The 17,186-nt window shown below is 39.9% G+C and overlaps 1 protein-coding gene across 4 annotated transcripts in view; it reads left to right on the top strand.

Moving 5' to 3' along the window:
- The window catches only part of BBS9 (Bardet-Biedl syndrome 9), a 484,979-nt gene that overhangs the window by 365,320 nt on the left and 102,473 nt on the right, over positions 1-17,186 (top strand). For all 4 annotated transcript variants that reach the window (XM_040434317.1, XM_040434316.1, XM_040434315.1 and 1 more), the window contains one exon: positions 12,329-12,511. In XM_040434317.1, coding sequence (XP_040290251.1) covers positions 12,329-12,511 — 183 coding nt within the window. The remainder of the gene's footprint in view (positions 1-12,328; positions 12,512-17,186) is intronic.

Raw genomic sequence — 17,186 nt, 5'->3', positions numbered from 1 at the left:
GCCAGCTTCAGTGCATAAAGAGGGAAACACATCATCATGTAGCAATTTCGCATATCCAGTGGCCTTGAGGTTTCCATTGATGAAGAATGGCCCCACTATCTTTGTACCCCATATACCACACCATACCATCAATTTTTTTGTTCCAACAGTCTTGGAGGGATCTATCCAATGTGGGTTAGTGTCAGACCAATAGCGGTGGTTTTGTTTGTTAACTTCACCATTCACATAAAAGTTTGCCTCATCACTGAACAAAATCTTCTGCTTGAAGATACAAGATGTGCAGCACCTGAAACTACGGATACTGGAAGCCTGTGCTAGCATTTCTCCTGCGGTGTTGCTATCAGTGTGTGAAGAGTGGGAGAAGAGGGTTGCATTGACAATCCAACACAATGGGCAGCACATTGAGCACATTTTATAAGTGGTCATAAACTTGTAAATAACTCATGAAAGAATAAAGTTACGTTAAAACCAAGCACACCATTGTTTTTCTTGTGAAATTCCCAATAAGTTTGATGTGTCACATGACCCTCTTCCTATTGAAAAAACAAAAGTTGGATTTAAAATGGCCGACTTCAAAATGGCCGCCATGGTCACCACCCATCTTGAAAAGTTTCCCCCCTCACATATACTAATGTGCCACAAACAGGAAGTTAATATCACCAACCATTCCCATTTTATTAAGGTGTATCCATATAAATGGCCCACCCTGCACAATTTAGAGAATATACTTTCATCAATACCAGGGAATGTCACTGATTCTTGGATGAAATACCAGTCTTTGGAGCTTGATATTTAAAAAAATAAACTCTGTCAAAGTAGTATAGTGATTAAAAATGAATTGCTTTCCGGATTGCAGTTCATGACTGGAAGTGGAAGGCTTCTTCTTTATTGGCATGATAACAGTACATGGTCACTGTTATGCTTAAGGCATACTTCTTAAAAGACTTGGCAGCAACGTCAGCTGAGATTTCTTGTTCTTTCTGATAGTAAAGCTTTTAAAATTACACTTATTTAGGGGCTTTATGTATAGCCATGTGGAAATAATTTGAAATCAGTGTTGCTAATTTGCTTGAAATGTAGTTTTTTTGGCCAATTTTTGAATATCTTCAGAGCCCTATGTAGAATAGATTGCACCAGCGCATAAATCTATAATCCTCACATTGTTTGAAAATCATATCATTAAGGCCTCATGCACACGACCGCTGTGTGCACCCGCGTCCGTTCCGTCATTTTTCACAGTTTAGCGGAGGTCCCATTAATTTCTATGGAGCTGTGAAAAAAAACTGATAGTCCTCTGTTTTTTCTCCGCGTCCGTGATTCCAGTCCGTCAAAAAAATATAACCTGTCCTATTCTTGTCAGTGGAAAACGGAGGACGGACCCATTCAAGTCAATGGGTCCGTCAAAAAAAAAAAAACGGATGCACAACTGGTATGTCATCCGTGTCCGTTTTTTTCTACAAGACCTTGGTGCAATAAAATTACACTTTTCATTAACCTTCCTTTTTTCCCCCCCTGTCAAACAAAAAAAAAGGAAGACACAAGGAAACACAACCGAAGCAAAATCGGACACGGACCACATCGTGTGCATGAGGACTAAGGGTGTTCTCTCTTTTCTCTAATCTACTACAACCTCTATAAATACATTTCAATATGTCAATTAAGGTACAGTACAGTACTGAGAAGGGGTTATGCCAATGTTGGGCGTCAGGGGGAAGTACTGCATTGGAATATACAAAATTTCTCATAAAGCAATGTATTAAATTACATTCATGTTTTGGAAAAGCAATCTAATGATTGCACATTCAGGCCCCATAGGGTGGCTCAATTTTTTTTTCTTTAAGTTAAATATAAAAATTTCAATCACCCTCTTTCCCCGTAATTAAAATAAAAGTAAATGAAAAATAAAAACATCATAGGCATCATTGTACCCCAAAACGCCTGAACTATTAAAATATAAACATTCTTATCCCCGTGCGGGGAATGCCATAAGTGAACAAAAAAAATCTAAATGCATTTTTTCAACGCTTCAGGTCCGTTTTACATTATGAAAACAAAATCCATAAAACTGTGGTGGAATTTACATTGTATGCAATATTAAATAATGCCATTAGAAAGTATAACTTGCCCCCAAGACATATCAAACTACAAGTCCCAGCTTACAATATGACGTCACCAGTGGAGATCCATGTATAAGCTATTAGAAATTGCAACTTATCCCGCATAAAAACAAGCCCTCATACATTTATGTGAACGGAAAATTAAAATGTTACTGCTTTGGGGAGGCTGGGAGTAAAAAATGGAAACACAATAATGGCCTGGTTCTTAGAGGGTAAATATTAATCTAGCAGCAGGCTTTATTTTATACTTCCATGTCCTGGAGGACATCTCCCATACATCAGCAAATTTGGAGGTGATACTAATTATTTCAAGACCAGATGTTTTTTAATTATTTTTTTGGGATCCAGTTTTCAGTACTGAATTCTTTTGTTTTTTGCTAATCTCAGAAGATTCACAGTCTGCATATTTATAACTACTACACAGTAAATCCCACAAATGGAGCCAGCTGGAATTCTTTCTTAATATATTTTTATATTATTTCATCACAGACAATAAAAACTGCTTAACTTTTTGCTGTGTAAATAACTGGTTGTACAGCTCTATAAACCATAACTTTGCAATGATGGTACCCAATATTAAATGGGAATGTGCCTTGACATCTAATAGAGTCAATTCGGTACACAGTATATAGCCAGTGGGCATCTTTGAATTGACCCTTTTGTCTTTGCAATCTAAAAATTGCATAAACCCTGTCAGTTTTACATAGTTTGAAATTTGCGGTTTGTGTTTGGTATATTACTGTTGTTTAGGTGTTCTGTTATATTTCTGCAGTCATATGCGTTCTCATTTAACCCCCTCTTGCCTTTGGACGTAACTGTACATCCAAATCGCAAGTAATTTACTGCATTTGGACCAGTCACGTCCAAACTGCTTACCAGGGCTGTGACACTATAAAGTGTTCTGTCCCCGGAGTCCACTCTCCCGGAGAGCAGAGACACCGGGGATGCATGCAAGGGACCAATCAGAGTGGTCCCTTGCAGGCGATCGTTCTGATTGGTTACTCTCTGCAGATTAACATATCGGAGCGCTTTATTGAGAAAATGCCGGTTTCAGGCTGTGATCTCCACTCTGAAGATCACAGCCTGAAATCAGGCAAGACCCCCACCATGCCCCCAGTAATTTAATTGCCCCTATAATGACCCCATTGCCTCCTGATGCCCCCAGCAGCAGACATCAGTGTGATAGCATGCAGCTCAGGAACGGAGCCGCCATCATCAGCAGAGAGTGTCAGCTGTAACGTACAGCTGACACTCTGTTTCTATGGCCGAAATTGGTGCTGGCACCGATCTCGGCCGTTTAACCCCATGGATCCTGCGATCAGTAGCACCCCGCGGCATCCATGGGGTTGAGAGGGAGGGAGCTCTCTCTGTCTTCAATTGGGCCGCCGCTGCTGCGATGGCAGCGGCCCGATGGTTGCCATGGCAACTGTACGTTTTACAAGGGCGTTTGGGCTGCCATGTATCTAAGGCTGATCAGACCCTGAGGGTCTGATCAGGCTTAATGTAAGTGTAAAACAGAGCATTGCAATAGATGACAATTGCAATGCACTGTTTAGACATAAACATAAATATTGTCTACACATAATTGGTATAGCCGCATCTGTAAACCACCTGATCTATAAAAGTATCATGTTACTAAGCCCATGCGGTGAACTCCGTAGAAAATGATGTAGAAAACAATGACAAAATTGCTGTTTTTGTCACCTCACCTCGACAAGAAAATAAATGATCTAAAAGTCCTATGTACCCCAAAATGATACCAATAAAAACTGCAGCCCGTCCCACAAAAAAACAAGCCCCCCACACAGCTACATTGGTGAAAAGTAAAAAAGTTATGGACTTTAGTATATAATTTATTTTGAACACAAAAGTGATTTTATGCTGATAAAGCAGTAAAACATAAAAAAAATATATATATATTTGGTATTGCCATAACGTATCAACCCACAGAATAAAATTATCATATCAATTTTACCGCAAGAGGAACCCCATAAAAAATAAAAATAAAAAACACTGACACAATTGCAATTTTTACCCAATTCACCTCCACAAAAAGTGATCAAAAAGACTTATGTACCCCAAAATGAAACCAATAAAAACGACAGCCCGTCCCACAAAAAACAAGCCCTCACACAACTACATTGGTGAAAAAATAAAAATGCTATGGCCCCTAAAAACTATTTCAGAAAATCCCGATGCCGCTCCTACCCTTCTGAATGCTGCCGTGCCCCCAATCAGCAGTTTACAACCACATAAATGATGTTGCCTTATTCAGGAAAAAATGCATAAGAAATAGTGGGGTGCATTTTCTAAAGCAGCATTATATTGGAAATAAAAGTAAATTTTTCATCTTCACAGCCATGTGTTTCTAAATTCTATGAAACGCTTTTTTGGTCAAAGTATTCACTTCACCCCTAGATTTATTCCTTGAGATGTGTAGTTTCCAAAATGGGGTAACTTTTTGGGGTTTTCTTTCTAGGGGTACCTCAGGGTCTCTTCAAATGTGACATAGCACCTGAAAACCATTCCAGTAAAATCTGCCTTCCGTTAACATTATGGCGCCCCTTTCCTTCTGCTCCCTGTCGTGTGCCCATACAACAAGTTACGACCACATATGGGGGGTTTCTGTAAACTGCAGAATCAGGGTAATAAATATTGAGGTCTTTTTGGCTGTTATCCCTTGCTGTGTTACAGGAAACATTGATTAAAATGGAAAATCTGCCCAAAAAAAAAAAAAATTTAAATGTCCCATCCATTTTGCTTTAAATCTTGTGGAAAACCTAAAGGGTTAACAAAGTTTGTAAAATCAGGTTTAAATAACTTGAGGGGTGTAGTTTATAACATGGGGTCATTTAGCTGTGGTTTCTACTATGTAAGCCCCACAAAGCGACTCCATAACTGAACAGGTCCTTAAAAAAGTGGGTTTTGGCAATTTTCTTAAAAAATTTAAAATTTTCTCTAAACTTCTAATCCTTCTAAATTAAAAAAAAAAATTAAAGTAACATTAACTAAATGATGCAAACATAAAGTGCACATATGGGGAATATAAAGTAACTTTTATAAAGTATTACTATCTGTCTTAAAAGCGGAGAAATTGGAATTTTTAAAATAGCGAATTTTTCCAAATTTTCATAAAAATATTTTTTTATGCATAAAGGTAAAACGTAGAAACAATCTCAGAATGGCTTGGATAAGTAAAAGCATTCCAAAGTTATCAACACATAAACTGACACATGTCAGATTTGAAAAATGGGACTCCGGCATTTGGTCCAAACTGGGTGTCGCTTGAACGGGTTAACTGACGTTATTTAGTGTGTTACTATTGCCTATGTCATATGTGTTCCCATTTAATTGATGTTTTTTCAGGTTTCTATTGCCTGGTTACTAGTTCCACCCAGGGCCTTTATTTGCCTAAAAAATGTAATACATTTTAAAATATTGCTTTTATTTTTAACTGCCTTCCCAGCAAAATAACATGCATCGATGTCATACGCAGGATGTAGATCCCACCGATATCGTACATGTATGTCATCATCGTATGTGCTGACACAACAGCTGTGCTCCTGTAATCTCCACTGCGGGGGTGGAGTAGGCTATGATTGACAAGCACACTCGCAGCAATGGCTGGGATCATAGAATATTCTGATCTGAGCCATTAACCCTTGATGAACCATGATTAGTATTGGGTATAATAAAAGCCCCCAGGGATGTCCAGTATCTTAAGGCATATACTGTACATTTTACTTGCATCCGTATTATTGCAACATAAATATATGACAGTACACTATAGTAAAAAATAAATATAGGATCAGTTTTTGTTCAGTGGTAACATGATTCCGGTTGATAAGGAATATATATATGTACCTGCTTCTCCTAGAGGCTTTTTCAAGCTGTTTCTACAATGAATTGCATTCTCTCAACTCTAGATTATCAGAAATGTCTTAAACCAGTCAGACCTTCAGCGGCTAAAACATAAAGTATAATATAGCATCACACATCACATACGTATATCTTTGATCATCTCCTATTTATTCTGATTTTCATGGCAAGCATCCATTAGGGATAAGTGAAAGGCGCAACTAACACTTTCCCAGTGCTTGCTTTCCACTAGCATTGCTTATCTGGTGCTTGGCACAACTCTTTACCAATATAACAGCTTTCTGTTCAAAGCATCTGCAAAAGATTACTTTTTAATTCATTGGCATATTCCTTTCTGTATAATTTGCAGCAGATGTTATGTCAGTCAGATAAGATACATACATACATATATATATATATATATATATATAATTTGTTTTTAGCGTTTCACAGATGAGACATAGAGACATTTGTTTCAGTTCGCATCTGAGTGTACCTTTGCCAGTGAGCTTTATGAAAATTATAGGTTGCCAGTAAGCGAATAACATGTGTAACAGATTTCTCAGCTGGAAGTCTCTGTTTTTACCTCTAAAAGTGTTTATTTTGAAAGGGTATTTAATCTTGTAACGTGATGGCATATCGCTAGAATATACCATCATTTAATGACTGGTAGTAGTCCAACCTCTAGGACTGCATGATCCTACCAATGAAGGGACCATTGTGCTAGTATACCACATCCCCTTCATTGCTTTTTTTCTGCACCCTGGGCACATACTTTAAATAACTGCATTTCCGGGCCCAGTTGGCTACAAATGCCGCTATCCAGAGGGGAGGGATGATATAGATAGACACACACTATGGGGCACATTTATTAAGACTGGCGTTTAAGACGCCGATCTTAATAAAGCCCTATAGCTGGCGAAGTCGCCATTTGCGAATGAAATGCGTATTTAAAATTTGTAAATGACCCCCTATATCCTTTCTTCTGGAATTTACCTTTACGTTTCCTGGAATATATAGAAGATCTACTTGTATATCTGTGTGTTATTGCAACTATAACGGGTTGACAATCTGCTTTCAGTCAGAGTTAAAATTGTCTCTAGAAAAATAAGTACGATAAGTAAATTGGTATTGTACAATCGTCTTGTACTGTACGGCACATTGTACATTATACAGATGTTCATATCTGGTTTCAGAAATGTACCGTAGAACAGCAGTGCCTCTTCTCCTTTAAAAAAATTTTTTTGTTATTTTGTAGTTTATGATTTATTATATTTTGGAGTTTGATTATTATATATTTTTATTACGGTATTGGTTTAATATGTAAATAAAAGACCATAACTTATCTAATAAACACCTAAAATACCCTTTGCTATATTGTATAAAGCATTACCCAATTTTACTATCACCAAACAATCTGCACATATTGGTCTCCAGAATTCCATCTGGGAAGATTGCAGAGTGTTAGAAGAATGAGAAACGTTGTAACAAAAAAGTGTTTACTCTGGCATCTCTTGCTGCACTGTCATCCTGGCGCCATTCTATTACCTGCAAAACATGGACATATTACGCCGTAGACAGTTCTCTTCCTAACAAAGCAGAGCATTCAGACACGGCCAGGTATAGATCAGATGAACCTATTCTTACTGGGATCAAAGCGTTTAGTTAGAGGCTACCATGTGAATACACTTTACAAGGACCATTGTGGCACAGTGATATGTTATCTTGACGAATGCTTTGGAATGCAAAACCCACACGTTGGTTCATTTGTGTGACCATTGGCAGAAAGCAAAAAGGCAAGCTGCTCGTCTTAAGGCAACTTTAAAATTGAGCTGGTCATTTCTTAAGCCATACCAGCTCTATTTCAGTGAACATTGGTAGAGAATTCTACAGCCCCGAGTGTCTTTACTTTCTGCATTTCTTTTTTCTTAGAAGGATACCCTGACAATAAACAGTCATCTGTTGGTGAATCTAGCAGCGGGTTTTCTGTTCCCTTGTAGCATCACCACCCGGAAAACTAAGCATTGCAACAATTTGCTGTACATAAAATGCACTATGCTTTGGGTCCTCTAGAGCCTAAATGTTCCTTTACCTTGGACGATACAACAGGCAATTGTCGGGAAGGTAGCGTTCCTTCCCAGGAATCGTCTGCTTGTCAGTGGAGGAGACCACTGTATTTATATGCAGCTATCTCCTCCACAGTATGCAGAGGAGTGATCACTAATGCCATCGCTCCTCCCTATACTGACTCATTGTTTGCTGGGGGCAGAGCCTGTTTACACCGCACGTTCTGCTGCCAGCAAACAACATGAATGATCTATTACCTGATGAGCGAGCGTTTGCCTCATTCATCTGGTAATCGGTGGCACTTTAACACCGCCAGAAAATTCCTAGTGTTCCTATGAACACTTGTTAGCAATTGTCTTACGGATTCTTGGCCCGTGTAAAGGGCCCTTAAGGCATTTGTGATCAGGCCATTGTTTTTGCTGGGCCAGCAGATAACATACTGCATGTCAATGTTAAGATCCGGTAACATGACTGACCAATCAGTAAACGTTGTAATGAAACCAGTTGTTACCAAAACTACAGAACTGGACTTCACCTTTAGCAGTCGCCGTCCCCAGATACTAATAGTATTTCACAGTACTCAAGTACCTCCAGGACTTACAGGGCCAAATTGTGTAACAATTGTGAAGAACAAATCAACACTGATAGGTAACAAATATGCAGAAGTATAAACTCTCAGATGGATGACAGGAATTGAATGATGAAGGCAAATGTATCATGATGATAAAGATTTTCATGGATGACCATGATGATGGTCAGGTAATGAAGCAGACAGATGTCAACCAAAGATGAGCAAACAGACAAGAGCTGACCCAGAATTTTTCCCCTAATACTGGCCTTAACACCACTGACCCTTAATATCCCTAAATATCCCCTAAATGGATGATAATGAAGATTGTTAGGTAATGAGGCAGGCAGATGATGATGATGATTATCAGGTAATGAACCAGACAGATGATGTTAAAGGGGTTGTCTCACTTCAGCAAGTGGCAGTTATCATGTACAGAAAGTTTATGCAAGCCACTTACTAATGTATTGTTATTATTCATATTGCTTCCTTTGCTGGTTATATTAATTTTTCCTTCACATTATACACTGCTCGTTTCCATGGTTACGATCTTCCTGCAATCCATCAGTGGTGGCCATGCTAGTACTCTATAGGAAAAAATGCCAGCCTATCTGACGGCCGGGACCGTGGGAGCACACATAGGTTGGTACTTTTTCATACTACACAAGCACGGCCACCACTGATGGATTACAGCGTGGTCATAACCATGGAAACAAGCAGTGTATAATGTAATGGAAAAATTAATCCAGCCAACAAAGGAAGCAATATGGACAATCACAGTACATTAGTAAGTGTATTGTATTAACATTCTCTACATAATAAATACGATTTGCTGAAGTGACAAAACCCCTTTACGCCCTTCCCGACATATGACGTAATAGTATGTCATGGCGGCAAGTGACTTGCCGCATTTTGACGTACTATTACGTCATGGTGATCAGGCGGGCATTGGAGTAGTGTGCGCCCGATCATTGCAGGGGCCCGGCAGTCCAAATCACTAGTCAGACCACACATGGAGTACTGTGTACAGTTCTGGGCTCCTGTGAACAAGGCTGACATAGCAGAGCTGTAGAGGGTTCAGAGTAGGGCAACTAAAGTAATAACTGGAATGGGGGGGGGGGGTACAGTACCCTGAAAGATGATCAAAATTAGGGTTATTCACTTTAGAAAAAAGATGACTGAGGGGACATCTAATTACTATGTATAAATATATCAGGGGTCAGTACAGAGATCTCTCCCATCATCTATTTATTCCCAGGACTGTGACAGACGAGGGGACATCCTCTGCGTCTGGAGGAAAAAAGGTTTGTTCACAAACATAGAAGAGGATTCTTTACGGTAAGAGCAGTGAGACTATGGAACTCTCTGCCTGAGTTATCGCCGCGTTCGTAACGACCGGCTCTATAAATATATCACATGATCCACCCCGTCTGATAGACACCATAAAAAATAAAAACGGTGTCAAAAAAAGCCATTTTTGTCACCTTACATCACTAAAATCACAAAAAACAAGCGATCAAAAAGGCGTATGCCCCCAAAAATAGTACCAATCTAACCGTCACCTTATCCCGCAAACAATTAGCCCCTACATAGGACCATCGCCCCAAAAATAAAAATAAACTATGGCTCTAACTATGGAGACACTAAAACATGTTTTTTTGTTTGTTTCTAAAATGCTTTTATTGTGTTAAATGTAAAAAAAATAAAAAAGTATACATATTAGGTATTTCTGCGTCCATAACAACCTGCTATATAAAAATACCACATGACCTAACCCCTCAGGTGAATACCATAAAAAAAAACATTTTTTTGTCACCTTACATCACAAAAAGTGTAATAGCAAGAGATCAAAAAGTTATATGCACCCCAAAATTGTACCAATCAAACCGTCATCTCAACCCGCAAAAATTATACCCTACCTAAGAGAATCACCTAAAAGAAAAAAAAACTATGCCTCTCAGACTATGGTGACACTAAAACATGATTATTATTTTTATTTTTTTTTAATTATATTAGTGTATAAAACTTAAATAAATAAAAAAAAGTATACATATTAGGTATCGCCGCGTCCGTAACAGCCTTCTCTATAAAAATATATCATGATTTAAACCCTCAGGTGGACACCATAAAAAATAAAAACAGTGTCAAAAAGCCATTTTGTCATCTTACATCACAAAAAGTGTAATAGCAAGCGATCAAAAAGTCATATGCACCCCAATATTGTACCAATCAAACCGTCATCTCATACTGAAAAAAATTAGCCCCCACATAAGACAGTCGCCCAAAATATAAAAATAAACTATGGCTTTCAGAATATGGAGACACTAAAAAAATAATTTTTTTCAAAAAAATGTTAAACAAAAATGTTATATTTGGTATTGTCATGTCCGTAACAACCTGCTCTATCAAAATAGCTCATGATCTAATCTGTCAGATGAACGTTGTAAATAAAAAAACATAAAAACAGTGCCGAAACAGAAATGTTTTTGTTACCTTGCCTCACAAAAAGTGTAATATAGAGCAACCAAAAATCATCTGTACCCTAAAATAGTACCAATAAAACTGCCACCTTATCCCGTCGTTTCCAAAATCTGGTCACTTTTTTGTCGTTTTTACTCTAGGGGTGCATCAGGGGGTTTTCAAATGTGACATGGCAAGTTAAAATTATCCTATTGAAATCTGCTCTTCAAAAACCATATGGCGTTCCTTTTGCGCCCTGCCGTGTGCCCGTAGAGCAGTTTACAACCACATATGGAGAGTTTCTGTAATCTACAGAATCAGGGCAATAAATATTGAGTTTAGTTTGGCTGTTAATTCTGGCGGAAAAAAATGATTAAAATGCAAAATCTGCCAAAAAAAGTGAAATTCTGAAATTTCATATGCATTTTCAATTAATTCTTGTGGAGCACCTAAACGGTTAACAAAGTTTGTAAAATCTGTTTTGAATACCTTGAGGGTATAGTTTCTAAAATGGGGTCACTTTTTTGAAGTTTCTACTCTAGGGGTGCATCAGGGTGGCTTCAAATGGGACATGGTGTAAGAAAAAAACAGTCCATCAAAATCTGCCTTCCAAAAACTATGATTAAAATGGAAAATCTGCCAAAAAAAGTGAAATTCTGAAATTTCATATCCATTTCATGTCCAGGGGTTAATTTGTACTGTAAAAAAACATTTCCCGAACTCTGGTTCGGTTCCAAGGTACCACAGGTAGCAATGTAAACATTTCTTGTCCTGAACTTTGGCACCTGTGCGTTCTCCTCATGGATTGGCGCATGTACAACACAGGCCAGAAACTTTGCTGGACAGAAGTAATCTGTACTGCATATGCAGAGCGAGGTCATCGGCATGTAAATGTGTCCGCTATGTGTTTTCCATATCTGAGAGTTTATGGGGCCTCCTTGTAGCATTGTAGTGTCCCCTAGACGCAGCTAATCAGCTGTTTGAGAAGGCATCGGCACTCGCAGTAGCGCATCGTGGCTGTTTGGTGTCGCAGCTCAGCCACATTCACTTCAATAGGGCTGAGCTGAGCCTAGGCCATGTGACTGATGAACGTGACATCACATGGCTTAGGCAAAGCTGCGAGAAGGCAGTGGCGTTACTGCGAGCGCCAGTACCTACTCAGATACCAGAGGATAGGTCATCAGTTAAAAAAAAATCTCGTAAAAAATGCACTTGCTGAATCATGAGATCATTTGAACAATCAGTATTTTTTTTATAGGTTATAGGTATAGCGGATGCTGCTGAAGAACTGCAGAACAATCTCTTTCGAGCATTCATAAAGCTGAAGGCTGCAACCCATCTGATAATCGTACTGATTGGACTGTGGCAGAAACTTAGCAAAGATCAAGTCAGCATTTTGGAATCCACCTTTTTACCTTTGCAACAGGATGGTCAAGAATTGGTAAGATGATTATATTTTTGTAATATGTATTATCTCATTTCTCTACAGTATGCATGAGGAGTTTTTGGTGCGTATATATTATTGTAGGATCTGATGATATTGTTTTGTGTGTAGTGTAATTGTTGTATTGGTGGAATGAATTGTTGGTCCCGGAGAGAAAGATTTGTCCACCTTTTGGCTTTGTCTTTCTGTGCTAAAATAAGCCTAGCTGTATTGCAGGCGTCTTGGTCCTTTGTGCTATGGCAAGTTGCAACAATTCATTCTACTCTGCATGCATACAGAATAGAGATGAGGAAATTCATTCTAAATTAATCAAATTCTTTTAGAATTTCCCAATTTTCTAGCAAATTAGAAAATGTCATTTGATTTTGCATATCACTCAAAATGGTGTCTCATTTTACAAGCCAGAAGACAGCACAGCAGGGCAGTAAAGATGAAGGAGGATTGCACGACCATAGGTGTGCGCACGGGGTGTGCCGGGTGTGCCTGGGCACAGCTTAATCAAGCCTCAAAATTGAGGTTCTGTCACCTCTGTACTGCTGTCAGCCGTGTCGTTTGTCCTGATCCGATCCTTCACTATGCGAGCCGAAGCGCCGCATAGAGAAGGACGGACTTGCTCCTCCTCCAGACCTCCCCTGTAACGTACACAGAGGCGGAGTCACGGCAAGTGCCAGAGCAGAGCCCAGCGTTTTTTCCCAGAACAGGTTCTGGGCGGCAGCCAGGTAGAGTAAGTAAGTTTAAAAATGATTTCTTCTCCCTTCATGAGGCTGCAGGCTGCAGCATTTTATTTAATTAAATGTAATTAATAAAAACATTTTTTTTTACAGTTTTTAAATGTTTGCTTATATTGATAATTATATGAGTGCGGGTCTGTATGTATGTATGCAGAGTGTATTTGTGTGTATATAATATATATATACATACATACATACACATGCGCACGCGGCATGTGTGTTTGTGCTTTAGGGTGCACACCCTAATGCAATAGGCTACGCACGCCTATGTGCATGACCCCAGCTGAGGCCCTCGCTGGCAATCTTGCCAATTTTGCCTTGCTATTAGCTTCAGCCAATCAGGAGTGAAGATATTGACATGTGTCATAAGCAGATCCCATGCAGGGAAGCCATGTGTATTTAAAGCTTGTACATCGATGTGACCAGACATCTGTCAGAGAGACAGCAAAGAAAACTTTATCTTTAGACATACAATACAGTTTAGGTTCAAACAGGGACATTGTTTGGTAAGATAGGAAGAATAATAGGGTTAGTCAGATTCAGTGTATTGTGTTTTTCACTGGGCTACGGCTATTTTCATCAACTGAGATTCTGATTGCACTGCACATCAATATTTAAAGCTATAGTACTCATTTTTTCATAAAGTGTAGGAGTCAGCTAGCAACCAAAATAACATAAAAAATTTCATAAATACAATGGCTGCCTTTTTTTTTTTTTTACATAATTACACATTTTTTCAAAAAACAAAAACTCTTTCATAGTTTCTTACATTTTTTAATAAGTGTAGCAAACCTGACCTGACAAGTGTCCAGAACTGGCGCAGGTTGCCACCAGTGTATTGTCTTGTCCGGCCACCAATGTACTGTTATTGAGGGTGTTTAGTGCAGCAGGTGGTATCGTCACACTGAAGTGGATAAACTTGTCCTCCGCAAGTGTGTAAAACATAAAAAAAATTTAAATCAGATATGGATCTGTGATTTCCAGGGCGTCCCTCCATGACAACACCCACTGGAGGATGTCCTATTGGTCTTTGTAGGGACACGAAGCAAGAGAGATTAAAAGGCCCCTCCCCACCCCCACTCTCCAGTGTTCTTCCTGTCCCTACGGGGATAGGAGCAGAGAGGAGTCCCTGCTAAGGGATGAAGAAATAAGATATGTTAGGAAAAGGCTGAGGCTGGGTCGAGGGGTTTATGCCTCTCCTCTCAGCTTCCTGTAGCCTAAGCTAGCACCCCTCTGGATACCTGGCGTCTGGCACCATTCATGGACACCTTCTGCAAGTTCCAGCTGGACATGTAAGCCTCAAGTAAATTGCTGTGGTAACGGGGACACCGATGCCGCTTCTCCTGTGTTGGGAGCTCTGGCCTCGGCTGCGGCTCCTGCGCTCCTCTAGGCACACAGTGGTGGAGGATTGCCAAGCCGGACCACGTGACCGGAAGTGTGCGTTCGCCGGAAGATGGTGGCGCACATCGCATGCTGGAGACCTCGGTAATCTGAGGCCTCGCATGGGGGTTGACTCTTCCTTGGAATGAGTAGCCCAGGAAGAGGAGGCGGAGCTGCACGGCGGCGGGGGAGACGGACCAAAATGGGGTAAGTCCATTTAAGTGATGATGGCTGAGTGTTCAGTTGTGCATCATGGAGATCCAGATGTCTGGAAAGCAGGAGGCTGGTACAGACTCCCCCATCCAGGGTCATGTAAGTTACACTCCCTGCCCTGTTTTGTGTTAGAGAGTTCTATATGAACCTAGCTCTCTCTCTCTTCCGCCTTAGGCTGAGAAAAAGACAGGACACAAGTGCCATGGGGATTCAAAAAAGAAAGCTAAAAAATATGCAACATGTCCAAAAAAACTATCGGAGTCGTATAAGAAATCTCTATGTCCGGACTGCTTATCTAAAATTCTTAAAGAGGAACAACCTTCCTTTATGTCAGAATTAAGAGCTATTATAAGGGAAGAAGTCCAGGCGGCAGGATTAAACCAAGTCCCTACTCCAGTCCCCTCGCCACCACCCTCCAAACGACGGTTCAGATGGACTCTGATTCTGAGGATGATGGCTTATACTATTCAGAAGAGATGGAAGAAGAACATCCCCCCATTCCTCTCTCTCTGATGAACCAGGAAGATACTTATTTTTTGACTTAGATGCCCTCCTAACAGCAATGAGACAGACGATGGCAATCGAGGAGGAGGAGCAGGCCCGAACCATTCAATATGAAATGTTTGGGAGCCTGAGAGCAAAAAAGAAGAAGCTTTTTCCAGTGAACTCTATTCTAAAGGAATTAATAAAAGACGAATGGGAGGAAGCAGAAAATAAACTATATGTTCCATGGGAATTTAAAAGGAGACTGCTATTTGACCCTGAAGAGACAAAATTATAGGAAGAAATCCCTAAAGTCGATATTCAAGTGGCAAAGAAAACCACAATTCCACTTGAAGATTCATCCCAGTTGAAGGATCCGATGGATTGAAAAATAGACGGCTTATTAAAAAAAAAGCATGGAAATCTTCGTCTGTGTCCATTAACACAAATATTGCGGCCACATCCGTGGCCAGGGCGATGTTTCTGTGGCTCGAACAACTGGAACTCATCTCAAGCTAAAAACATCCAGGGAAGAAATTTTGGAGTCACTACCATTATTAAAGATGGCTACTTCTTTCATGGCAGATGCCTCAGCAGAATGCACCCGGTTTTCTGCAAGGAATGGTTCACTAATAAATACGGCAAGGCGGGTGCTCTGGCTTAAATCATGGTCAGGGGATATAGCTTCCAAAAATAGATTATGTGCAATCCCCTTCACTGTCTCCTACCTATTTGGGATAAGAAGTAGGGACTAGGAATGTTTAATATGGTTCACTGGAAAGTGGACCAAGCTAGACTAGTCGAAAAGTTTGACCCCCATGAGAAGCGCCAAATCCCAAAGTGTTCCAGAAAAAAATCCAAAAGACCAGTATGTGATCTAAGAAGTGTTAACTGGCATATTATTAATGTGAGGTGACCACCATGTGAAAGGTGACCCAAGAAAATAGGGTAATTGGTAACCCAACACAATTGACTCCCTAATAGGGTACACACTATGAGATTAGTAGGTAAAGCATATTCACATAGACTAACTATATATAAACTGGAATAGCCAAATAAATGCTAGGTAAGTGATAAAAAGTAAAATAACTCACTTGACAGGGGAGGTGGCCAGCTGGATAAACTCAAGACACCAGCAGGGACCAACAAGCCCCCAGCCAGGACTGCCTGTAGAGTCTTAATTGCTGATAGTTGCCCAGTGTGGAAAGAAAGTCTTCACTTCAGTAGTATTAATGAAGACTTTGGCTTCTTTAATATAGACAAACAGATCACAAACAGCTCAACGCGTTTCGGGGTATGCAAACCCCTTCATCAGGAGCATCCTGGTCTTTTGGATTTTTTTCTGGAACACTTTGGGATTTGGCGCTTCTCATGGGGGTCAAACTTTTTGACTAGTCTAGCTTGGTCCACTTTCCAGTGAACCATATTAGACCTTCCTAGTCACTACTTCTTATATCATTTACACGCTGATCTCTTTCAGCGTGAGCGCCCCCTTAGCTGCCTTCCCTGCTACACTTGATTTTCTCGTTCTTATTCCACTTTTTTTCTCTATCCTCCATCCGCTGATGCCTCTAGTTATGTCCTATCTCTTGGAGTCCTCCACTAGATTGGATTAACCCTCGTTTTTTTCTTCTCTTTATACCTATATCCTACCTATTTAGACCAGTCCTAGATTCTATTCTGGAGAGTGCGGCAGATAAGAAAAAAGGCTTTGCCCTCTAGACAGTTCCAAAACACAACGGCTAAAGGGAAGGTAAGTGTCACGGATGTAATAGGGGAGAACACCAAAAGACAACAAGAAGGAAGGGGAAAGACACTAGGCCTCACCGCTAGGGAAGGAAAAAAGGAAAAGGGTCACCACCTAT

Source organism: Bufo bufo, chromosome 5 (assembly GCF_905171765.1).
Source record: "Bufo bufo chromosome 5, aBufBuf1.1, whole genome shotgun sequence".
NCBI classification, from domain to species: domain Eukaryota; kingdom Metazoa; phylum Chordata; class Amphibia; order Anura; family Bufonidae; genus Bufo; species Bufo bufo.
This window is presented reverse-complemented; position numbering and strand designations above follow the sequence as displayed.